The sequence below is a fragment of the Schistocerca americana genome, chromosome 8 (assembly GCF_021461395.2).
Source record: "Schistocerca americana isolate TAMUIC-IGC-003095 chromosome 8, iqSchAmer2.1, whole genome shotgun sequence".
Taxonomy (NCBI): domain Eukaryota; kingdom Metazoa; phylum Arthropoda; class Insecta; order Orthoptera; family Acrididae; genus Schistocerca; species Schistocerca americana.
This window is the reverse complement of record NC_060126.1, coordinates 483,595,432-483,623,044: the sequence shown is the minus strand read 5'-3', so window position 1 is coordinate 483,623,044 and position 27,613 is coordinate 483,595,432. Positions and strand designations below refer to the sequence as shown.

Below are 27,613 nucleotides of genomic sequence, written 5' to 3'. Positions count from 1 at the left end.
AGGGAAAGACAAGTGGCACAGACTGAGGTGATAAAAGTTGTGGGATAGCGATATACAAATATACAGAGGACGGTTGATCGTATCGCGTACAAGAGGTACAAAAGGGCAGTGCAATGACGGAGCTCTCATTTTTACTCAGGTGAATCATGTGAAACGGTTTTCGACGTGATAATGACTTCAGGCCGAGCATTAAAAGACTTTGATCGCGGAATGCTAGTTGGAGCTGGTCGAATGGGACATTCCGTTAAGAAAATCGTTGGAAAATTCAACATTTCGAGATGCAAAGCGTCAAGAGTGCGTTGAGAATAATAAATTTCAGGCATTGCCTGTCACCATGGACAACGCAGTGGCCGACAGCCTTCACTTAACGACCGAGAGCAGAGTTTTCAGCGCTAACAGACAAAAACCCAGAATCCTAAACCCCTCACCTGGTTCATATTCACTGATGACATCTTTCCTATCTGGATTGAAGGTGGGGACACCTTATTCACATTTCTCCAGAACTTCAGCAACTTCTCCCCCATTTGCTTCACCTGGTCCTACTCAACCCAACAAGCCATCTTCCTAGATGTTGACCTCCGCCTCAGAGATGGCTACACCAGTACCTCCGTCCATATCAAACCTACCAACCACCAGCAATACCTCCACTTCGACAGCTGCCACCCATTCCATACCAAGAAGTCCCTTCCGTACAGCCTAGCCACCCGTGGTCGTCGCATCTGCAGTGACGAGCAGTCTCTCTCAAAATATACTGAGGGTCTCACTAAAGCCTTCACTGACCGTAATTATCCTCCCATCCTTGTACAAAAACGAATCTCCCGTGCCTTATCTTTCCAGTCTCCCACCACCTCCCAAAGGCCCACAGCCCGGCCGCAGAGGAGCATTCCCCTCGTAACTCAGAACCATTCGGGACTGGAGCAACTGAACTACATTCTCCACCAGGGTTTCGATTACCTTTCATCATGCCCTGAAATGAGAAATGTCCTGCCCACTATCCTTCCCACCCCTCCTACTGTTGTATTCTGGCGTCCACTGAACTTACACAATATACTCGTCTATCCTTACACAACCCGTGCTCCCAATCCCTCACCTCATGGCTCATACCCCTGTAGTAGACCTGGATGCAAGACCTGTCCCATACATCCTCCTACCACCACCTACTCCAGTCCAGTCACTGAAATCACCTACCCAATCAAAGGCAGGGCTACTTGTGAAACCAGTCATGTGATTTACAATCTAAGCCGCAACCACTGTGCTGCATTGTATGTAGGCATGACAACCAACAAGCTGTCTGTCCATATGAATGGCCACCAACAAACTGTGGCCAAAAAACAAGTGCACCACCCTGTTGCTGAATACGCTGTCAAACATGATATCTCTCATCTCAATGACTGCTTCACAGCCTGTGCCATATGGATCCTTCCCACCAACACCAGCTTTTCTGATTTGCGCAGGTGGGAACTTTCACTGCAATACATCCTACGTTCCCGTAACCCTCCTGTCCTCAACCTTCATTAGTCACAGTCCTCACCCATCCAGCCCCCTCCCTGTTCCCATTCCAGCACTACTCAGCCGTCATTTCACCGCCACACCCAGTCTTTTAATTTCTTTTTATTTTTCTCCTTTCTGCTACTTACCCCCTCCCCCCTCTGCACCTTCTCTCTGTCTAAGCTGTAACACTTCACTGTACGGCACTCCCACCATACCACCCCTCCCCCTCCCCACCCCACCCTCCTCCTTACGCCTACCCAGTCGCCACTCCCATCATACAGTGGTGGTGCTGCTCGCACTGTGGTTTCAGTTCCCTGAGACTGCGGACGTGTATGCAAGTTGTATTTGCGTGAGTGTGTGTGTGCGTGTGTCTATGTGTGTCTACTGCTGACAAAGGCCTTTGTGGCCGAAAGCTACAATTGTGTGAATCTTTTTGTTGTGCCTATCGTGACTCAGCATCTCCGCTATATGGTGAGTAGCAGCTTTCCTTCTCTGGTATTGAGACAAACAACACTGTGTGAAATAATCAATGAAATCAATGTAGGACTTACGACCAACATATTTGTTATGACCCTGTGGTAAAATTTGCCATTAGTGGGCTGTAGTAACAGACAACCGACGTGAGAGCTGTTCATCACTTGCAGCGCCAGCGCCTCTCCTGGGCTTGTGACCGTGTCGGATGGACTCTAGACGACTGGAAATCCATGCGCTGGTCAGTTAGTAAGAGCTGATGGTAGGGTTCGAGTGTGGCTCAGGCCCCACGTGACCATGGACCAAAGTTGAAAACAAAGCACTGTGGATACTGATGGTGGCTCCACAACGATGTGGGCTGTATTTACATGGAATGGACTGGGTCCTCTGCTCCAGCTGAACGGATCGTTGAATAGAAATGGATCTGTTCGTCTCCTTTGAGACAATTTTCATCCATTCATGGATTTCATTTACCCAAACATCGAGGGTATTTTTATGGATGACAATGTGCTATGTTACCAGACCACAGTTCTACGCAATTTGAAGGACATTCTGAATAATTCGAACGAATGATTCGGCCACGCATATCACCTGACATGAATCCCACCAAAATTTAAGAGACATAATCGAGAGGTCAGTTTGTGCACAAAATCCTGCAGCGGTAACACTTTCGCACTGATGGACGAGTATAGAGGTAGCATGGGTCAGTATTTCTACAGGGAACTTCCAACGACTTGTTGAGTCCATACCACGTGGAGCTGCTGCACTACCCCGGGTAAAGGATGTCTGACGTGATATTAGGAGGTATCCAATAACTCAGTGTACAAAAGATACAAGAAACAAAAGATTGCAATAAGCCTGTAAGACCAAGAACGAAGAGCTGGGAGTATTAGGAGGTATCCAGTAACTCAGTGTACAATACCTACAAGAATCAAAAGAGAGCAATAAGTCTGGGAGACGAAGAAGGAAGTGCTGGGAATAAAAACGATGTGAGAGAGGGATGCAATCCTTGTCCCTTGCTGTTCAGTCTATTTGTCGAGGGAACAATGACAGAAGTAAAAGAAAGATACAAGAGTGGAATTAATAGTTACGGTGAAAGAACAGCAACGATAAGGTTCGCTGATGACATTGTTATCCACAGTGAAAATGGAGAAGAATTACAGGATCTGTTGAATGGAATGAACAGTCTAATGAGAACAAAATTTGGATTGAGGGTAGATTGAAAAAAGACAAAAGCAATGAAAAGTATCAGAAATGAGAACAGCGAGAAACTTAACATCGATATTGGTGGTCACGATGTAGATGAGGCTAAGGAATTATGCCATCTTTGGAGCACAATAAAGCTTAGCTGACGAAGCAAGGAGACGTCAAAAGGAGACTACCACTTACCAAAGGGGAATTCCAGACAAAAGAGAGCATTCCTGGCCAAGAGAAGTCTCCTCATATCAAACATAGGCCTTAATATGAGGGCCCGCCAGAGTGGCCGTGCAGTTGTAGGCGCTACAGTCTGGAACCGAGCGACCGCTACGCTCGCAGGTTCGAATCCTGCCTCGGGCATGGATATGTGTGATGTCTTAGGTTAGTTATGTTTAATTAGTTCTAGGCGACTGATGACCTCAGAAGTTAAGTCGCATAGTGCTCAGAGCCATTTGAACCTTAATATGAGGGAGAAATTTCTGAAAATGTATGTTTGGAGCACAGGAGCACAACATTGTAAGATAGTGAACTATGGACAATAGGAAGCTGGTACAGAAGAGAATATAAGCGTCCGAGTAGTGGTGCTGCAGAAGAATGTCGAAAATCAGGTTGACTGGTAAGGAAAGGAATGAGGAACTTCTGTACAGAATCAGCGAGGGAAGAAACACAAGGAAAACATTGGCGAGAAGAAGGGACAGGATGAGAGAACATGTGCTAAGGTGTTCATGATACTGGCTGTGCTGAACACCTAAGCTTCAGTCAGCATGATTAGTAGCCTCTGCCTTTATGAGCCAGGTGATCACCTCGACAAGCACACGCGAATGCTCCCGGATCAGGAATTTATTGGTGGGAGACTCAATATGCTCGTGATACTGACCACCAAGCACTGGGATTCGGCTATAAATACAGCCCAGTTGGGCAGCTCTCGTGTTGGGAGTTTTGTGCCGCTAGGTTAGAGCTGGGAGACCCAGAGTGCCGGTGGTACTGACCGCCTCCGCACCGCCCAGCACGGTGAGCGGCCCCTGGCCCCTGGTGATCCAGGCCGCCAGGTTGGGCAGCGCCCGCAGCTGCTCCTCCGTCAGGCCGACGCCCGTCTCGTTCACCATGAAGGTGATGCCGCCGATGCCCACGTGGTCCTGCAGGTTGTAGCCCACGGACAGGTTCGCCAGCACTGGGATGCCCAGCTCCTGCAACCACAAGAACAGCATTTAGTTACAAGTCTGGAAAACTCGAACTTGACACATTTCACTCTGCCGCAGCGAACTGACGCAGTAAATACCGGGTGATCAAAAAGTCAGTATAACTTTGAAAACTCAATAAACCACGGAATAATGCAGATAGAGAGGTACAAATTGACACACATGCTTCGAATGACATGGATTTTTTTTAGAACAAAAAAAAAACTAAGTTCACAAAATGTCCGACAGATGGCGCTGCACAGCAAAACGTCAGAGACTGCGCATGACAATCGTGTATAAAAGGAGCCGTAATGAGAGACAGAATCAGATGCGCCACCAGTCGCAGCATGCTGACGTTACCTGAAAAGGCGCTTTTAGTGAAGCTGTATTATCAGAATGGGGAATGTGGTAGTTCAGCGTTACGATCCTATCGCCATAGGAAAGGGGATTCGAACGCGTGAAGGTCCGTTGATAAATGCAGCTGTGGCGAGAATGATTTCGAAGTTCGAAGCCACGGGTTGTTTAGACTATAGACCCCGTAGTGGCCGACCGAGCACAAGCCGTAACCCTGCTGAGCCAGTTCAGGAAGAAATGGAGACTGTAGCGGGTTCGTCTATCCACGGGGAAGTCAGCGCTCGTGGAGTCGCACGTCGCACCGGCATTCTATACACTACTGTTTGGTTGGCACTGAGGCGTACCCTCCGATGCTATCCATACAAAATCCATCGGCATCATGAACTGTTACCTGGCGATTTAGTGAAGCGGTGGACATTTGCGGTGTGGGCGTTTCAAAAGATGGCAGAAGATGACGATTGGTTGAGTAACATGTTGTGGACCGACGAAGCCATTTCACGCTCCGAGGGCCTGTCAACGCCCACAACTGCAGAATCTGGGCTACCGAAAAACCTAGAACTGTCGTGGAAACTGCATTGCAAGACGAGAAAGACACGGTATGGGTTAGATTTACCACATCTACCGTTATCGGGCCTTTTTTCTTCGACGAAATGTGTGGTTCTGGTTTTGTAACTGCTACCGTGACGGGTGAGAGGTACGCCGATATGCTACAGAATCGCATCATCCCCAGCCTGGCTGATAAACACCTGCTGGGACGTACGATGTTTATGCAGGATGGAGCTTCACCCCATATTGCTAGACGCGTAAAATATCTCTTGCGCGCGTCGTTTGGTGATGATCGTGTGCTCAGCCGCCACTTTCGTCACGCTTGGCCTCCCAGGTCCCCAGACCTCAGTGCGTGCGATTATTGGCTTTGGGGTTACCAGAAGTCGCAAGTGTATCGTGATCGACCGACACCTCTGGGGATGCTGAAAGACAACATCCGACGCCAATGCCTCACCATAACTCCGGACATGTTTTACAGTGCTGTCCAAAACATTATTCCTTGATTACAGCTATTGTTGAGGAATGATGGTGGACATATTGAGCATTTCCTGTAAAGAACATCATCTTTGATTTGTCTTATGTTGTTATGCTAATCATTGCTATTCTGATCAGATGAAGCGCCATCTGTCAGATACTTTTTGAAGTTTTGTATTTTTTGTTTTTTGTTCTTATAAAATCCTGTCATTTCAAGCATGTGTATCAATTTGTACCTCTCTATCTGCATTATTCCGTGATTTATTCAATTTTCAAATTTATACTGACTTTTTGATCACCCAGTACATTGGAGGAAAAAAAACTCGCAACACCAAAAAGGAGCTGTTTGACTTAAGCAAAAGTTGGTAGGCGTCTTTCTACATCTGATAGATTATATCTATTCAGATTTCGTGCCAGTGATATAAGAGTGCGGCAAGTAGCACCACTGCGAGGATGCAAATCAGGTTTACCTTAAATACACGCTGTAACGGTCGTGAGCTTGAGTTACCTCTGGGATTTATCGTGGTGAGCTGATGTTCGTCGAGAGTGCCTTTAAGGGGGAACATAGGAGAAAATGGACGTGTTTGCACAATCTAACACAGTTTTTGGTATTTGAAAGATAATAGAACCAAATTTTGCACGTGAGGTAATTATGTTATGGTCTACATTCTGGAATTAGTTCAAATTTTTTCTCAAAAAATTTGATCCTGGCACCGTTGGAAATTTTCGCAACGGATGCTATCACACAAGGAACATTTTCCCAAAAATTACTTTACTTACAACTTCTTAGTAATCAGATACGCAAATGCGTGGAACAGCTTTTTTAATATCAGTTTAGAGCTATTACAACTTGTATTAAAAATAATGCGTATGAAACAAAGCAATTTCAATTTCTCAGAAAAGTAAATAATTTTGACAGAAATACACTTAGGTAAAATTTTTACCACAGGAAGCTGTGTTATACTATGAACAAAGTCTACAGAAAATATCACTTTTCTATCTCCAGTGGTTCAGGGGAAAATGTTACGGATGTACTGAAAAGCGAAAGTTCCGGGAAATGCACATAAAAGATTTTATAAAGGTTTACACCATGAACTAGAACCTTAACGTGATACTTCAGTTTCTCCCGGCGTATTTTTTGCTCGAACAGACCACGGGTATACTGCCGGTTCTATGGACACTATGAACCGACAGTATACCCGTAGAACCTTAATGTTGATGATAATAATAACAGAACATGTAATTTCTAGATCAATTATCCGAAAGCCACTATTCAATTCGTCTTTAGTCGACAAACCCTATACCAGTTCCAAGTTTCTTCTGTGAACTGCTCGTCGCCTTAGCTTCACTTATCTTCCACTGAATTATGTTCGCTCACTTGTAGAAACTGTTTATTCACACGTAAATGGAGAGCTTAAGCCCCTTTTCGTAAACAATTTACCAGTATATCTTGACATTTTAAAAGGTAAATCATACAAAAAAGGCTTGAACACAGTCATAATTCACACACTAACAGTAGAATTGAAATGTTTATATTTCTGCACCACAGACAATAACAGCTGCCAAAAATAGCCAGCGGAAGTCTAAGATAACACGGTGTAAACGGGTCCAAGCGTTCTATACTCTTTCGATGCTTTTATGACAGCAGGAAGTAATAAAACATCGCAGACAAGAAGAGTGTCGTCTAGAAAAGTAGGCGTGGCGTTGCGCAGTGATTGAAACAAGACAGCTTTTTTATCATTTGTAGATCTAATTAATCTCTGAAAATTGGAGACAGTATTTCTAATACGCTACATGACTATCTGGTGGCAATTTTTTTTTATTTTTGACCAATTTTGCCTACGTCCCCCCTAATGCGACAAAAACACCATCAACAACAACTCACTGAGTTCGAACGATGCTGTGTAATAGGATTACGAGAAACAGGATGTTCGTGCTGCGGTATTGCAGGAAGAGTTGGCAAGAATGTAGAAACTGTACATGATTATTGACAGTGGTGGACACGAGAATGTACAGTCGCAAAAAGACCGCCTCCGGACAGCCACTTGGTACCACCGAAACGAAGGACCACAGTGTTTAGCGCACGACTCTGGTTCATTGTACTGCACCTGCAGCAACAATTTGAGAACCACAGTGACACAGCGAATTGTTACAAAACGGTTACTTCAAAGACAGTTCTTCATCTACATCTACATCTACATGATTACTCTGCAATTCACATTTAAGTGCTTGGCAGAGGGTTCATCGAACCACAATCATACTATCTCTCTACCATTCCACTCCCGAACAGCGCGCGGGAAAAACGAACACCTAAACCTTTCTGTTCGAGCTCTGATTTCTCTTATTTTATTTTGATGATCATTCCTACCTATGTAGGTTGGGCTCAACAAAATATTTTCGCATTCGGAAGAGAAAGTTGGTGACTGAAATTTCGTAAATAGATCTCGCCGCGACGAAGAACGTCTTCGCTTTAATGACTTCCATCCCAACTCGCGTCTCGTATCTGCCACACTCTCTCCCCTATTACGTGATAATACAAAACGAGCTGCCCGTTTTTGCACCCTTTCGACGTCCTCCGTCAATCCCACCTGGTAAGGATCCCACACCGTGCAGCAATATTCTAACAGAGGACGAACGAGTGTAGTGTAAGCTGTCTCTTTAGTGGACTTGTTGCATCTTCTAAGTGTCCTGCAAATGAAACGCAACCTTTGGCTCGCCTTCCCCACGATATTATCTATGTGCTCTTTCCAAATGAAGTTGTTCGTAATTTTAACACCCAGGTACTTAGTTGAATTGACAGCCTTGAGAATTGTACTATTTATCGAGTAATCAAATTCCAACGGATTTCTTTTGGAACTCATGTGGATCACCTCACACTTTTCGTTATTTAGCGTCAACTGCCACCTGCCACACCATACAGCAATCTTTTCTAAATCGCTTTGCACCTGATACTGGTCTTCGGATGACCTTACTAGACGGTAAATTACAGCATCATCTGCGAACAGCCTAAGAGCTCCGGGTTCGTCGCCCTGTACCGTGCATTCCACTGGCCCCAAACCATCGCCATTTGCGACTTCAGTGGTGTCAAGCCAGAGCTCATTGGAGAGCAGGGTGGAGAACTGTTGCCTTTTCTGAAGAAAGCTGGTTCAGCCAGGGTGCCAGTGATGCCGTGTGATGGTTAGAAGGAAGCCAGTTGAGCGCTTGCAACCAACCTGTCTGTGTGCTAAACACAGTGGAGCAACACCTGGAGCTATGGTCTGGGGTGCGATTTCATATGACAGCACGAGAGCTCTCGTGGTTATCCCACGCACCGTAACTACAAATTTGGACGCAAATCTGGTGATTCGTCCTGTTATGCTGCCATTCATGAACAGCATTCTGGGGTATGTTTTCCAAGAGGATAACGCTCGCCCACCTACCGCTGTTGTTACTCATCGTGCTCTACAGAGTTCCGAGATATCGGCTTCGCCTGCTCTGTCAGCAGTTCTGTCTCCAATCGAGCTCAACCACAATCAGCATTACCGGTCCCTGTATTGACCGACCAAATGCAAAAGGCATGCAACTCCATTCAACAAAAATCACATACAGCACCTGTTCAATAAAATACATGCACTTTTCCAAGCTTGCAGTCAACATTCTGGCGTTTATGCTGCTTATTAATGTACCATCAGTTGACATTTGCAATTGCTTGTCTTGTGTTAACATTAACCTGTGATCTTGCAAGGTTAATCATTTACATATCTTACCCAAATATATTCCCAAAATTTCATTACTCTACATTCATTATGTTTTAATTTTGCGATTTTTTCCGTCATTGTATGTAATGATACGGCCTGCATGGAAAGCGTTACTAGTCTGCTATACCACTCACACCTTTCAGTCATCAAATCCCGATGGAGAACATCCATCAAATCCCAATGGAGAAACAAGTCAGGGTGTTCACAACAGATGGATCTGGTGTCATGGTTGGACTAAGCACCAATGTCGATGGTTGTATTTGTTGAGAATGTTATTCCGCAACTTGCATTACGGTTTCTAGACAAGTGAGCCCTAAGTCAGAAATGAATTTGACACTCACCTGTAACTACACAATCCATGCAAGAGATCTCAATATCTCAATGCAAAATTTCTCAAATCAGAAGAACCAAGGAGACTAGACGAGTGAGCCCTAAGTCAGAAATTAATATGACACTCACCCATAACTACACAATCCACACAAGAGATCTCAATATCTCAATGCAAAATTTCTCAAATCAGAAGAACCAAGGAGAGTCTATGTTACCGTCAGATGACGAAGCACTCTTTCCACTTTGTTATTCTGGTTGACAACAACCTGTTGCAGGCTACATTTGACAAGCCATAATTCGAATGCAGACTCATCACATAAATTTAGCTTGCTACAAATGTTGATGTGCAATGTTTTTGTACTGTCGTCTTCTGTAAATATCAAGTTTTGGTGATGAACCTGCTGATGCTTCAAATCTGGCGAACCAACGAAAACAGTGTACTTACAATTTTCGTAGCAGCTCGTAATAAAACTGGTTATGCTGAGATAAATGTACTACCCGATCTTGGATTATATAAAATGAAAGATACCATACTGAAAACATAAAAACCAAAAATCCACTACCACATAGTTATGAAAAAATGTTTAAATATCAACTATTATAAATACTTAACGTAATTACAACGATGATTATGGACTTCTAAAAAAAGATGAACAATTACTTTTATTTTATTTATGAAATATATGTTACAAAGTATATTTTTTTAAATAGATCAATGTACGATGGTAATTTCTTTGCTGCATGTGGTTAGAAACAAAATATTTGTCTTACTTTTTTCAGTCGCTATACAAACTTGAAGGGCGAGGATGGTGAACGAGTTATGTGTCTTTTATTTATTTGTATTGTAAAGTGAAATGACTGAAAATATATGTGTAATTTTGCAGAAAGTCCACCAGTTTCCCCATAATTCTTGAAGTAGTAAGACAATCATCCTTTATAAGATCATAAAAAGGTACGGCATAGGAAGGAAATGGAGATTGACCCAAAAACTCGCAGTAAAGTAAGGCAACAAAAAAGAGGAGTATTATTATAAATAAAACTGCTTATTTAAATTCGACCATCTCACACAGGAATCTGAGGTAATGGGGGGCAATACAGACATGGGAGACGTAAGTAGTGTAGTGAAATAAGAGTAGAAAGAACTTAGTGACGAGCTTGTAAAGCAGAAATAACATGTGGATGAATTAAAACCTTATGATAATAATGACATAAGTACCATGCTGTTGTTACTGAAAACGAGCGATAATCATAAAAAAGGAAATACGAACCAGGTCGGAGATATTGGTCATTCAACAGGAGTGTTATTTGATTGTACCAGTAAGAATACAGCTTAAAAAACCGATTGTCTAATGATATAGTTAACAGAAATCTTGTTAACAATGTTGATACCATGTTCTGCAATATTCCAGGGCAAAACTTTCCAGGTGAAGGTAGTTTACATCCCATAGATTTTCTACAGCATTGCAGAGATAATTTTGTGTCTAATATAACTGATATTATGAAAATCAAGATTGTTAAGAAGTTTCTGGAAGGTGAAGCATTAGGCTGGGCTAATCAGTACACTAATCATGACACAACGTACATAGATTTTAAGAAAGGATTTTTTGATAAATTTTGGTCACAAACTGAACAAGCTAGAAATAAAGAGTGAATTTCTCAATGGACCACATTGATGTATTAGAATGAAACAGTATTGCAAAAATCAGCTTAAAAATTAGCTCATTTGAACAAACCTTTTGATGAAGTGACCAAGATTGATGCTTTAAAAGGCACATTACCAGCTAAGGTACAGCAGGATCTAGTCGATGAGCCAGCTGACACAACAGACCAGTTTTAGATTCAACAAGAAAAAAAACAGGGAAATACAACTACAACAGACACATGCAAATTGGAATAGTAATAATCACAACAGTAGGAGCATAGCAAACACAATGGCAATCGTCAGAAGGAACATAATAGAGTAAACTATAACAGTTTTCATTCTGGGAAGCAACATAGTTGCGCCAAAAAGACAAAGAAAAGGAAAAAAGTTACATGTATTTGTTCCACAAAACAAAGAAAGAGAAACATTGTAGAAACAAAATTATATTTTGTTATGTTCTTCAACGAAGTGGAAGTCCCAACCAATTCTTGAGCATTTGTTCAGTTCTTAACATATTTTCTTTGTGATATACAATATACTGGATGTCAGAATGCTAGAATTGGAATCTGTAACACAGAAATGAGAAAATGAGATTTATGCTACTGTCATGGTGTTTCTTTAAGGTGAGTTTATTGTTATTGATAATGTTTGGTGGTGAATTGTAAAATGAGAATATTTTGTGAGAAGTGAGAATCAATGAAAATGTTTAATGATTTATAGTAAGGATAATTATAATAATGATGATTATTTTGATGTATTGTGGAGAACTATGTTTTGGAAGCAATGGACTAGAGCGCTGTATTATGTATATGAGTAATTTACATTCAGGAAATAATCTAAAAACTTATTGCTTAGTATCTGTAGCTGGAGAAAGTAGTTAATGGAGCAAGCTGAGACAAGATTTAAAGTAAAATTTTAACTGGGCTTTGCAAACATAAAAGTACAGAACCATATGGAATAATAATGTAACTGAGCTACTACATAGAAATAATTACCAATTGCGCTAAGTAAAGAATAACATTGAAGTAATGTAGGCAGATCGTACTTTACAGTGAAATGATAAATAGAGATGATGTCACTGCTAATTGAGATGTGGAAAATTTTCTACAGTGTCAAAACTAACTCTCTGATATGTTGTTTTGCTTGTGAATATCGCTTCATCAATTTGAATTTCCATGCTGCAAGGTTTGTCTGTTACTTAATGTTTATCTTTTTATAATTACATTATACTATGTGTTTGTATTCTGCTGTCTCAGTATAATGGAACTGATTGAAGATAAGCTCTCCAAGATGAGAGTAATGAGCTTATAATCATTTTAAAAAAGAAACTTTCATCTAGTGTTAGCCATATCAAGACATTTAGTGATTTCATGAATAAAAAAGTGTTTAAGGAAAATGAAAAAGTAAGAAGTTTATAAGCTACGTCAGTTTATTTATTATTGTGGTGTCTTTGTGAGGGAAAGGCATAATGGAGAGTGTTAATTTTCAAATCTACATGGAGTTAATGTTAAAATATTTTTCGTGGTTTATAACATGTATTGTACTACTATGAATAGAATACAGGAATTACAATGCAGAATAATTTTTCTGTTTGAGCCATATTGATGGTATTATGAGGTTTTGTGTAATATTTTGCGATGTTGATGAGGTTTATGTTGAGAAGAATTGCTGTGAGGGATGAATATTTATTGGATTGTGAACTATGATGAGTATATGAAGTTTATGAGGTTTAAAATCATTTTAAGGAAATGAAATATTAGGGAGTTTTTGTACTCCATTTTGTAATGCATTATAATTTTGTTTATGATGGTATGCTGTAAAAAAATTCTGAGAAATGTCTATATGGTAGTTAGGAAAAGTGGTGTTGAGCATTAGCCTTTGATTATATGATTGATGTTTATGAAAGATTTATCTGGGTCTGATTTGCTGAAAATATCTTAATTATATTTAACAACAGTATGATTCCATGGCATTGACATGAGAAAGAGTTAGTATTGGTATTAACTTACATGTTCCAAATATATTGTTGCTGACCATGAAGTGTTAACACCTTGTGAAACCAATACCATGCTGATTTTAATCACGACGTTTGTGGGAAAAAAAGGCTATGGAATCTGGAAAATGACCATTAGAGCATCTCTTTTTGCTGTCTAAAATTACTTGTCATCCAGTGTGAGACTAGGACATTTCTTGTGTATTAGCTGTGGGGAGGGAGTGTGTGGATCGCACTAAAACACTTCTCATGAAATAACTGCAGTTTCTTGTGCTGCAGATAATTTCCTTGTGTTTACTATGATATACATTTTTTATGTTTAATACCATTTTGCAAATGAATTAAACTTTCATATTGCCCCAAAGAATCAGTATACTTTCTATAGCTGTGAAAGAAGAATTTTTAAATATAACAGTGAAAGACAGTTGTAAATGAACGGTGCAGAAAGCAAATTTCAGTATTGTTGACATTTTTGGGACAATTTATGGCCAATATTTTTTTAAATAAAGAGCCAAAAACTCCAGTTTTCCAGAAAACGTGTAAGAATTAGCTAGTTATCACATTCTGTAACATAGCTTGAAAGACTTTAAAAGGAAAATTTTCATTCACTACTGTATAATTTATTATGTGACATGAAAACTAATGGATCCAAAATGTTTATAACAGTCAGAGACTAATGGATAAAATGAGTGATAAAATTAAAAAATTTGCACATGGTATAGGTAGGGGGTCTGCTGACTTTGGTAGGCACATGACATGGTGAGTGGTGCCTTCCCTAACTGGGTATATCCATTCTTAATTTCTAGTGCACTCTATTCTGCCTTTTTCCCAAACAGGTTCTGTTCCCACTGTGCTCTTCAATTTTTTTTCTCTTTTCTCTCTGGGATGTATCCTTTTTCTGTCACAACAACTATTGTGGATGAGGAGAAACGAGAATTCTGTACTTTTAGGAGCTGCTGTGTTTGGCATAAGAAAATTCTTGCAAAACAGACCAAACACAATTTTTATTATAGCATAGTTTTATATGCCAAGTGTTCAGTGTTCTGTATGAAAGAACAATTTGGAATTAAGACATTGTAAAATGTTATTACAAAAACATTTCATTGGTGTTATGAGAAAAAGCAGTAAGTTCCTAACTTAGTACATCGATTTTGTCCTGTCATCTAAAGTATTTTGGTATCTTTTCATTAAAGTGTTTCAAATAACTCAATATGGCCAACGATTTTTTAATTGTAAGCCATTACCAATGTATGTTATTTCACTCATTAAAGACAGATTTACAAATTTTGGTATACAGTCGTTTTTTATGAAATACTAGTTCTAATGTCATGACAAATAGGATAAAATCACTGTTATGTGTACCATCTTTTAAGTATACCATATGTTATATGATATTTTGTAATAATTTGAGAGCTACAGAACAGGTAAAAGGTCAGTCATTGAAATTGTTTTGAAAATTTGTGAAAATGCTTTGTAAATCGAAATTTTGCGCTTGTCCTCATTTGAATTAAGTGATGAAGCAGTCAATCTGCTGTATATCATGTAATGAAGAACCGATGAATATTGATTTGTTACACTACAAAACTTGCTGGCATAACCGATTTTATTATTATATACAGAAATTTGTCTCTCATTTTATGCTTACAACATTTTTACGAGTCAATTGTAATAAAACTGGTTATGGTGAGATAAATGTACTAACCGATCTTGTATTATATAAAATGAATGATACCATTCTGAAAACATAAAAATCAAAAATCCACTGCTACATAGCTATGCAAAAATGTTTAATTATCAACTTTTATAAATACTTAATGTAATTACAAGGATAATTATGGACTTCTCAAGAAAGATAAAAAATTACTTGTATTTTATTTATGAAATATTTGTTCGAAAGTTTATTTTGCGTAAATAGATCGATGTATGATAGTAATTTCTTTGTTGGAAGAAAATATTTGTCTTACTTTGTTCAGTTGGTTGTGCGAGTTCGATGGAGAAAGAATTATGAGCGTTTGATTGATTTGTATTGTGAAGTGAAATGACTGAAAATATATGTGTAATTCTGCAGAGTGTCCACCAGTTTTCACATAATTCTTGAAGTAGTAACCCAATCAACCTCTATACAATCATAAAAAGTTAAAGCATAGAAAGGAAATGGAGATCGACCAACAATATGCAACAAAGAAGAGCAACTTAAAAGATGAGTATTGTTATAAATAAAACTGGCTATTTAAATTCGACTGTCTCCGTCACTGGCTGCAGTGTGCTATTCTCAGCGTGGAAAGTGCTGCGAAAATATGACCAGCCACCCAAATTACTAACTTACTTCAGAAATTAATAAATCGAATTTTGGCAACAAGAGGGCGGGTAGAGTTAGAAGCTGCACTTGAGGATGTATATCTATAGCTAGGATATCAAAATCTCTAGTCCTCAAATTCATATTTACGGAATAAATGAGAGATAAACAGGACCAAAAAATTTCTTAACAAAGCTTTTCAACCTCGTGTGCAAAGTCCTTATTTAATCACAAAGACGTAATTTTAGTATGACATCGTTTGCGTCAACTAATGTGTGACGCAGTAGTTCCGGCGCTAATAAAGGCGAAGGAAATGTGTAGATAGTGATCACAAAGAAAAACAACTTGGAAACAATATTATGGAAAGGAGCGAAGAATAAGATGAGTATGAGATGGGAGATATCATACTTTCCAAAATAATTTGGCTGTGCACTGAAATAAATAAGTTAAAACGAAGACACATGGAGTAGACGACAAACCCTTAGAATTATAAGTATCATGGGACAAGCAACCTTAACTATCGTTTCCACATGATACTCAAGATACATGAGAGAGGAAAATAACCTTAGATTTCAGAAAGAATGTAATAAAGCATGCAGGTGCTGACAGGAATTACTGACACATCAGTTTAATAAGTCAATGTCGCAAAACAATATCGCGAAATATTTACGGAAAAATGGAGGGACTGAAGCTGGCTTTGCGAAGATTTAACGACGGCAGGAGTTAAGAGGATATAAAATGTGGTCTTTATGGAAGTGAAATATGAATGAGATACAGATCAGACAACCGTAGAATACAAGCTACAGAAAACTTACGATTCCGTCACAGAAATCCATTATATTCTCACATAACTCCATTTTCCTTTTTTTGAACTGCTATTTTTATGAAAAGTGTGCTTCAGTTGTTTTAATTCGGCTTGTAGGTGTTCTGGTTCGCAAATTATTATAGTTCAGTCCCCAGCTCACTGCGTTCTTCCATCGCTAATATTTATATGGAGATACCTGAACGAACAGTTCTAGAACGAGCATAAAAAAGCATTTTGACGGCATCGGATTGTGGATGACGTATTTGTATTTTGGACACGTGATAAAAAAGACTTTAGAAGAGTACTTTTGCTATCACAAAAAGAGAAATCTAAAAATTTACTTCACTGTGGAAGTGAAAAATGACAAAGAAACATCCTTTTTGTATGTTTTGGTAGTGAGATAGCACGATGGAGGGAAGGAACATAAAGTTTTTGAGAGAACCACGCACTTAGACATATATTTACATAAGAACTCCATCATCTCCAGTAAAACAGGTTTGTCATGAAAAGTCTTGTCGACAGAGCGACACAGACTTGCTCATCGGAATACTTAAACGCCGTATAAAATCATCTGAACCATGATTTCCAGAAAAATGACTATTCAGGAAAAAATGAAATTTATTTCTGCGACCAAACAATCACAGGCCGAAGAACATACATAAAAAATAATGATGAAAGAACTCAGTTTCTCTCCCGTTTATAAAAAAACTAGCTTAGCTTCATCTGCTTCCCAAGCGTTTTCTTGGAAATTTTAAAAAAATAATTTTAGACCTACTGAAAAACTGATATATTCAAGAGCCGTTTCATTTTCTCTGTAATTCTGATAAAGCCAATTTGCTGTGGTCACTTTTGCACAGAAGAGCCAAGGAAACTGGTACACCTGCGTAATATCGTGTAGGGCCCCAGCGAGATCGCAGAAGTGCCGCAACACAACTTGTCTTAGACTCGACAAATGTCGGTAGTAGTGCTGGAGGGAATTGACACCACGAACCCCACAGGGCTGTCCACAAATCCGTAAGAGTAAGAGGGGGTTGAGATCTCTTCTGAACAGCACGTCGCAAGGCATCCCAAGTATGCTCACTGACGTTCTTGTCTGGGGAGTCTGGCGGCCAGCGGAAGTGTTTTAACTCATAAGAGTGTTCCTAGGGCCACTCTGTAGTACTTCTGGACGCGTGGGGTGTCACATTGTCCTGCTGGAATTGCCCATGTCCGTCGCAGTGTACAATGGACATGAATAGATGCTGGTGATCAGACAAGATGCTTAAGTTCGTGTCACCTGTCACAGTCGTATCTAGACGTATCAGGGGTTCCATATGATTCAAAATCCATACGCCCAACACCATTGCAGAGCCTGCACCAGCTTGAACAGTCCCTTGCTGATATGCAGGGTCCATGGACTCATGAGGCTGTCTCCATACCCGTTCACGTCCACCCGCTCGATACAATTTGAAATGAGTCTCGTCCGACCAGGCAACATGTTTCCAGTCATCAACAGTTCAATGTTGGTGTTGACGGGCTCAAGCGAGGCGTGAAGCTTTGTGTCGCACAGTCATTAAGGGTACACGAGTTTCATTCAATGCCTCGCACGCTGCCACTTGTTGATGGCCCAGCACTGAAATCTGCAGAAATTTGTGGAAAGGCTGCACTTTTGTCGCCGTGAACAATTCTCTACAGCTGCCGTTAGGCCCGTTATTACAGGATCTTTTACCGGCCGCAGCGATGTCGGAGATTTGAAGTTTTATCGGATTTCTGTTGTTTACGGTACCCCGTAAAATGGTCGCACAGGAAAATCCCCACTTCTTCGCTAACCCGGAGATGTTGTGTCCCATCGCCTGTGCGCCGACTACGTCACGTTCAAATTCACTTAAATCTTTATAACCCGCCATTGTAACAGCAGTAACCGACCTAACAACTGCGCCAGACGCTTGTTGTTGTACGTAGGCGTTGCCTACCGCAACGCCGTATTCTGCCAATTTACATATCTCTATGTCTGAATACGCATGCCTATACCAGTTTCTTTGGCGCTTCAGTGTAAATAACTTCCTTTGATGAAGTTCATAGATTGTAGAACACATTAATATATTCACGATAACTGAGCCAACAGAAGCTGGTCTTTTCGGAATGTACTTCTGACTAAAAAGCAATTCTCGTGGCTGGAGTCAGAGGATTTTGTTAATCTTGCCTTTTGATTTCTTGTGGCGATATTTCTTTATTTCTAACCGAGAACTCAAAAAAAAAAGTTTTAATGTAAAGAAATATTTTCATCCACTATTTCATCCGATTAGGGGGTGAATTTCCAATATTACTAAAACACGTATTTTTTTAATAACCGACAAGTTAAATATAAATTTTCATAGATTTAGTTTCAGAAATGCTTTCAAAATGAAATCTTTCTATAAAAAATTTCGTCACGTATTTTACCCCCTTACGGGTTGAATTACCGTAAACACGGAAATATATATTTTTGTTATTTGCTGCTGACAATCCCAATACAAACTTTCATAGCTTTACGTTAAAAATTCTTTCACAATGAAATATTTTCATAAAACAATTCATCCCCTACTTCCTCCCCTTAGGGAAACATGTAATTTTCGATTTCCAACCGAGATGGCAGCCACCCGATGTGGACGAGCGGTTCGAGGTGCTTCAGTCTGTAAACGCGCGACCGCTACGATCGCAGGTTCGAATCCTGCCTCGGGCATGGATGTGTGTGACGTCCTTAGGTTAGTTAGGCTTAAGTAGTTCTAAGTTCTAGGGGACTGATGACCTCAGCTGTGAAGTCCCATACTGCTCAGAGCCATTTGAACCGAGAAGGCAAATATCAATTGTCATAGATCTAGCTTTAAAAATGATTAGGAGTTCTTTAATCATTACTTCTTTTCAAAAAATTTTCGCTCACTATTTCACCCCACTTAGGACTTCAATTTCTAATAATGATGAAACACACACACACACACACACACATATATATATATATATATATATATATATATATATATATATATATATATATATATATTTCTGACCGAGAAGGATATACCACTTTTCGTAGTTATAACTTAAAAATTGTCTTAATACCGACCTGTCTTCAAAGAACCTTTTGACTCCGTACTTCACTCCCTTAGGAGTGGAATTTCAAAAATTCCTTCCTAATCAATGCCTGCAGTGTAAGGTCAACAAGTTTTAAGTTTCTATCCTTAGCGGTTTGGGCCGGGCGATGAGTCAGTGAATCAGTCAAGACATTTTCTTTTATATAGAGAGACTGTTCAGCGGTGCCGGGGGCACCTTCGAGGATGTCCAGTGCAGCTCTGGACTAAGCATCAGGAACAATAATGTTTCATGGACCACGGTCATACAAACCGGAAGACTCACCAGCATCTAAGACAAGCGTTCGTGGAAGCCTCCATTGTATGTTTCCCGTTGTTCATTTGAAACTCTTGTCGCCTGAAATATTCGTTATAGGTCTGGAACCGCGCGACCGCTACGGTCGCAGGTTCGAATCCTGCCTTGGGCATGGGTGTTGTGTGACGTCCTTAGGTTAGTTAGGTTTAAGTAGTTCTAAGTTCTAGGGGACTGATAACCTCAGATGTTAAGTCCCATAGTGCTCAGAGCCATTTGAACCATTCATTGTAGACCATTAGCCAACACACTGGATATTCTAAAGTCAGTTATAAGGTATGACTTCTAGGGTTATACCATTCGAATAGTGACTAAATGATTTTCCAAGAGGACAACGTGTGGTTCTTACCGACAAAGTCCAACCTGCTTATAGTAGGAGAAAGTAACGGAGCGAACTAAAACAAATATTCAAAGACATATGAAACACAAGCAAGTCGTGAAGCAGAACGGTAATACAAGAGATGAATTTATAAATCAGCAGGGTGGTACTATTATTGACAGGGAATAGCGATGATAGAAACTCGCTGTTTAATATCGACTGACAAGGTGTGTATACTCTTGAACGAGAGGTCTCCGTAGCCAGAGAGAGGAGGAGAGACGAGGAGAGAGGGAGAGGGCGAGAGAGAGAGAGAGAGAGAGAGAGAGAGAGAGAGAGAGAGAGAGAGAGAGAGCGAGATGAGCATGTATTATCTTTACTGTAACATACCAGTGTTTCCCAAACTACATTGTAATGGTGAACAGACAGCTTACTTTACTCTCCCGTTTAGATCCTGTTACAGACCATATATTTCAAGTTTCATAATTAAATGTTTAGTAAAACATGACTTCCTCAAACTTACTTTCTCGATCCATCTGTTACGCATGTGCATTCTGTCTTTCAGGAAGTAACACTCATGGTCCAGAGAGTTTCAATCTGGCATCAATGCGGGGGGTATTCCCATTCTTAACACGCAATATAAGTTAATAAAATGTTAAATTAAATGGTTAAGCAAATTTAAGAAAATACAAAAAGGAGCAGGAGGAGGGAGAGGTAAATTGAAGGCGAAAGTGATAGAGAAAATTCGCGTCCTCATCTACATTTATACTTTGCAAACCACTGTACAGTGCATGGTGGAGGGTACTTTGTAGCATTATCGATTTTTTTCAATCCAATTCAATTTGCGTATTGAGCGTGTGTAAAACGATTGTCTTACCCCTCTGTATGCATCGTAATCTCCCATACATTTTTCTCAAGATCTCTACGTTAAATATAAGATGATGTCAGCGCAATGGTGGCACATTTCAAATCGCAATTATGGAACTGGACAGAAAATAAACCATTCTCTCAGGGTACTTTAACCCATTCACGTCTACTTACTTGTGTAGTCTGTCATCTTATTCTTCAAGATTCTTAAATGTTCTGAGAAGGAATTTTTCTCAGATTTTAATTTTATTCTAAATCAACTAGGATATATCAATTTAACATTATATTACGAAGAAGTACCCTCATCAAGAATTCCAAACAATTACCGAAACAATGTCGTTCATATTCAAATTCATTCACTTATAAAAAGGCAACTGCATTAAATGTACCCACCTCGTGCGTCTCGTTTCAATGCATCATTGACACACATCTTGGCCTGCAAATCGCCAGGAACACATGTTTCATGTAAGCGATTCAGTCTCGGCAGTCTTTCATTAGCCGGCTTCATTACTTCCTAAACACAACGCAATGTAGGACGCGATGCCAAATTCCGCCTCCTTATCTATGCATATCCCGATGCATAAAACAGCAATAACGGGAAGACGCGGAGAGACGAACTGGGCTAACATTTTTGGGGCCGACATTTGGTGTTCGCAGTGTGCCGTGTAACATGCGATACGACAAGCACGCGATGTGTGTGACGCTTTCGCAACGTGTTTGCTATAAACAGAATTCCGTGTCGCTGTTTCTGTTTCATGTGCACTGGGATATGGCAAGGCGGGAGAAACGTCTCGTTGTGTCACTAAATTAGCATACCCAGGAAAACGGACTGAGGAGTCACTGTGGCGTAACACAGCATTCGTATGCAGTGGGACTGCGGTTCAGATCCCGTCCAGCCTCGCAGACTTTTAAGTTTTCTTTGAGTTACCTAGGCCACGGTAGGGAAGGCCCAGGGTGGTTCCTCTGAAATGGCGTGGCCACTTTTTCAGTTACTTCTTTCTCTTCTTTTTTCTCCATTTTCGTAAATATTTTATCATCCCTGTTACTGGTTTGAAACAATTTTCTCTCTTGTGTCAACATCTGGAACAAAGTGTTGCACGTAACCCAACGTCCTCAATTACTTCTTTGATGTATTCGTATTTCAGTCTTCCCTTACAGTTTTTAACCTATACAGCTCCTTCTAGTACTATTTCTTGATCACTTGGCACGCGTCCTGTCACCATGTACGATCTTCTTATCAATATTTTATACACAGTTCTCTTCTCGTCGATTCTGCGGAGAACCTCACCGTTTCCTATCAGACCACCTAATTTTCATCATTCGTCTGTAGCACCACATGTCAAATGCTTCGAGTCCGTCATGTTCGGTCCTCCCGTTGTCCATTAGTCACTACCTTAAAATGATGTGTTCCACAAGTACATTCTGCCGGCCGCGGTGGTCTCGCGGTTAAGGCGCTCAGTCCGGAACCGCGCGACTGTTACGGTCGCAGGTTCGAATCCTGCCTCGGGCATGGATGTGTGTGATGTCCTTAGGTTAGTTAGGTTTAAGTAGTTCTAAGTTCTAGGGGACTGATAACCACAGATGTTAAGTCCCATAGTGCTCAGAGCCATTTGAACCATTTTTGAACAAGTACATTCTCAAAAACATCTTCCTCAGACTAAGGCCGATGTTTGATACTAGTAGACTTCTCTTGGCCAGGAATGCCCTGCCAGTGCTAGTCTCCTTTTTATGTCATCTCTCCTCCGTCCGTCGTTTGTTATTTTTCATCGAAGGTAGCGAAATTTCTGAATTTCCTCCACACCTAGTGCCATAATTTTGAAGTTAAGTTTATCGGTATTCTCGTTTCTGATACGGTACTCCTCATTACCTTTGTCTTCTTCCATTTCACTAAAATCCATATTCTCTTCTCATTCGACTGTTCGTTACATATATCAGATACTATAATTCTTCTTCAGTTTCACTGAAGATGGTAATGTCATCATCAAATCTTATCACTTATATCCTTTCGTCCTGAATTTTACTCCCCGTCTTTAACATTGCTTTCATTTCCGTCATTTCTTCTTTGATATATACTCTAGAACTGTTGATATTTTAAAAAATAAGCGGAATCCTATATATAAATATTTAAAAATGTCTCATTACCGACCACAGACATAGCGAAAGACCGTATCGATCTATCGACGGAAAAACATATCGACGTAACGGCTTATAAAAATTTCAGATATACTGCCGGTCCTAAGGCTGTGTATTTAAGTATGGATTTATTGGCTCAAAAATGGTTCAAATGGCTCTGAGCACTATGGGACTTAACAGCTATGGTCATCAGTCCCCTAGAACTTAGAACTACTTAAACCTAACTAACCTAAGGACAGCACACAACACCCAGCCATCACGAGGCAGAGAAAATCCCTGACCCCGCCGGGAATCGAACCCGGGGACCCGGGCAGTATGGATTTATTCTTAGATATTATGTACATCAACAAATAGCAGCCTGCTTATCCCACTTAGAGCAAAGATTGAAAGGAAAACAATGCACGTTAACGCCTGGTGATAGGCACTTTGCTAAAAATGGTAACAGCATGTATATGGCTCAATAAAAGGTGTTCGATGGGTCCATGGTTAGGTTTCGTCACATATCGGTTTTGTCTGGGACACTTCATATCGAACCCCAGTTTTTTTTCTTTTATTCCTGCAAACGCTTGCAATCCAGCAACTGTAGTATCAAAATTGCGTGGTGAAGTTAAATGTTGCACCTCAGCATTTCCCCTCGCACGTCTCCGCCCACGGCAAAGACCAGTCTTGTCATTTAGATTTTTGTTCATCAGTTTCAGCAAGTGTTTTTGAAGGATGCCGATGTGAAGAACTAGCACACTAGTTACGTTAAAAATGGTTTTTAATCTTGTTATTCTATTCACATCATCCCGCAGTGCGATCGGACTACTTCTTTGCGCCACCTATACTTGCTTTAGACGGTCAAAGAGAAAGAATTGGCGTGGTCAAAGTTCAATAAGTAGAAAGACTCCTTTTCACAGTGAAAGAAGAACTACTTTCTAATAGAATTTCAAAAGAATAGTATGAAATATTTGCTGAAAATTGGGAAAAGATATTACATGAAATACACTACTGCCCATTAAAATTGCTACACCAAGAAGAAATGCAGATGACAAACGGGTATTAATTGGGCAAATATACTGGAACTGACATGTGATTACATATTCACGCAATTTGGGTGCATAGATCCTGAGAAATCAGTACCCAGAACAACCACCTCTGGCCGTAATAACCGCCTTGATACGCCTGGGAATTGAGTCAAACAGAGCTTGGCGTGTGCAGCTACAGCTGCCCATGCAGCTTCAACACGATATCACAGTTCATCAAGAGTAGTGACTGACGTATTGTGACGAGCCAGTTGCTCGGCCACCATTCACCAGACGTTTTCAATTGGTGAGAGATCTGGAGAATATGCTGGCCAGGGCAGCAGTCGAACATTTTCTGTATCCAGAAAAAGCCCGTACAGGACGTGCAAAATGCGGTCGTGCATTATCCTGCTGAAATGTAGGGTTTCGCAGGGATCGAATGGAGGATAGAGCCACGGGTCGTAACACATCTGAAATGTAACGTCCACTGTTAAAAGTGTCGTCAATGCGAACAAGAGGTGACTGAGACGTGTAACCAATGGCACCCCATACCATCACGCCGGGTGATACGCCAGTATGGCGATGACGAATACACGCTTCCAATATGCGTTCACTGCGATGTCGCCAAACACAGATGCGACCATCATGATGCTGTAAACAGAACCTGGATTCATCCGAAAAAATGATGTTTCGCCATTCGTGCACCCAGGTTCGTCGTTGAGTACATCATCGCAGGCGCTCCTGTCTGTGATGCAGCGTCAAGGGTAACCGCAACCACGGTCTTCGAGCTGATAGTCCATGCTGCTGCAAACGTCGTCGAACTGTTCGTGCAGATGGTTGTTGTCTTGCAAACGTCCCCATGTTTTGACTAAGGGATCGAGACGTGCCTGCACGATCCGTTACAGCCATGCGGATAAGATGCCTGTCATCTCGACTGCTAGTGAAAAAAGACCGTTGGGATCCAGTACGGCGTTCCGTGTTACCCTGCTGAACCCACCGATTCCATATTCTGCTAACAGTCATTGGATCTCGACGAACGCGAGCAGCAATGTCGCGATACGATAAACCGCAATCGCGATACGCTACAATCCGACCTTATCAAAGTGGGAAACGTGATGGTACGCATTTCTCCTCCTTTCACCAGGCAACGCCGGTCAACTGCTGTTTGTGTATGAGAAATCGGTTGGGAAATTTCCTCATGTCAGTACGTTGTAGGTGTCGCCACCAGCGCCAACCTTGTGTGAATGCTCTGAAAAGCTAATCATGTGCAAATCACAGCATCTTCTTCCTGTCGGTTAAATTTCGCGTCTGTAGCACGTCATCTTTGTGGTGTAGCAATTTTAATGGCCAGTAGTGTATATGCAAATGACTTCTTGCCTTCACCGTGAGATAACTAGTCGCAAACGGTGCTCTCCCTTTTCGACATCAATGATACGCTTTAATTGTAATGAGCAGTTACGAACTTGCTTCTGTGTAGTGCTATGGCACCCTGATACACTGCTTGCGTAGCGTTATTGGTTTACAAAAATTTTATTGTTCCTTCTGAAATCACACGGGGTGCACTCAGCCCTTGTGAGGCCAGTTGGGAAGCTACTGGGTCAGAAGGCTCTGGGCACGGAAGCTGATAACGGCTGGGAGAGCGGTGTGCCCACCGCATTCCCTCCATATCCACGTCCAGTAACGCCTCTCGTGCTGACGATGAAGTGGCCGTCGGTCGGTACCGTTGGGCCTTCCGAAGCCTGTACGGACGGATTTCGAGTTTTTTGAAATGTAAGTAGGCTGTTTAGGTGTTTGTATTGGTAACGCCACGTAGCGCTCTATATGAAAATCACTGACTTCGCTGTGTGTAGTCTGTGGCTGGTTTGCATTGTTGGAATATTTGCTATTGTAGTGTTCGGCAGTTGGATATAAACAGCGCGTTGCGTTGCGCAGTTGGAGGTGAGCCGCTAGCAGTGGTGGCTGTGGGAAGAGATTGCAGAATTTTGAGAGCGGATGATCTGGACGTGTGTCCATCAGAAAGAGTAAATTTGTAAGACTGGATGTCATATGACGAGATGCGCTTGAAGTTCTCTAAGGCTATAGATACAGCAATAAGGAATAGCTCAGTAGGCAGTACCGTTGCAGAGGAATGGACATCCCTAAAAAGGACAATCACAGAAGTTGGAAAGAAAGTAACTGAGAAGAAACCATAGATAACAGAGGAAATACTTCAGTTTATCGATGGAAGGAGGAAGAACAAAAATGATCAGGCAAATTCAGGAATATAGAAATAAAAGTCGCTTATAAATTAAATAAATAGTAAGTACAGGGAAGCCAAGGGGAAATAGCTGCCTGAAAAATACGAAGAAATCGAAAAAGAAAGTATTGTCAGAAGGACTGAATCGGCGTATAGAAAAGTCAAAACAACCTCCGGTGAAATTAAAAGCAAGTGTGGTAACATTAGGAGTGCAATAGGAATTCCACTGTTAAATGCAGAAGAGTGAGCGGATATGTGGAAAGAGTACACTGAAGGCCTCTATAAAGGGAAGACTTGTCTGATGATGTGGTAGCCGAAGGAACAGGAGTCGATATAGAAGAGATAGGGCATCCAGGATTGGAATCAGAATTTAAAAGAACTTTCGGAGACTTAAGATCAAATAAGGCAGAAGAGATGGGAAGCAATCCATCAGAATTGCTAAAATCATTGGGGGAAGTGGCAAGAAAACGACTATTCACCTTGGTGTGTAGAATGTGTGAGTTTGCCGACACATCGTCTGACTTTCTGAAAAATATCATCCACACAATTCCTAAGACTCCAAGAGCTTACAAGTGCGAGAATTATCGCACAATCAGCGTAACATCTCATGGATCCAAGCTGCTGACAAGAATAATATACAGAAGAATGGAAAAGAAAATGTATTAGATTACTATCAGTTTCGTTTTAGGGGCGGTAAAGGTACCGGAGAGGCAATTCTGACGCCTCAGGTGATAATGGAAGCAAGACCAAGGAGAAATCGAGACAGTTTCATATGATTTGTCGGCCTGGACATAGCGTTCGACAATATAAAATGGTGCAAGATATTCGAAATTCTGAGAAAAATAGGGGTTAGCTATAGGGAGAGACCGGTAGTACACAACATGTACAACAGCGAAGAGTCAATAATAAGAGTGGACGACCAAGAAAGAAATATTCGGTTTAAAAAGGGTGTAAGACAGGGATGTACGTTTTCGCCCCTATTGTTCAATGTACACATCGAAGAAGTAATGGTGGAAATATAAGAAAGGGTCAAGAGTGGAATTAAAATTCAAGGTGAAAGGATACCAAAGATAAGATTCGCTGATGACGTTGCTATCCTCAGTGAAAGTGAAGAATAATTACAGGATCTGCTGAATGGAATTAT

General features: G+C 40.9%; 1 protein-coding gene across 1 annotated transcript in view; it reads right to left on the bottom strand.

Annotated features, from left to right (window-relative positions):
- Positions 1–27,613, bottom strand: part of LOC124545931 (glucose dehydrogenase [FAD, quinone]-like) — a 522,628-nt gene that overhangs the window by 36,802 nt on the left and 458,213 nt on the right. The window contains exon 7 of the mRNA XM_047124891.1: positions 4,149–4,346. Coding sequence (XP_046980847.1) covers positions 4,149–4,346 — 198 coding nt within the window. The remainder of the gene's footprint in view (positions 1–4,148; positions 4,347–27,613) is intronic.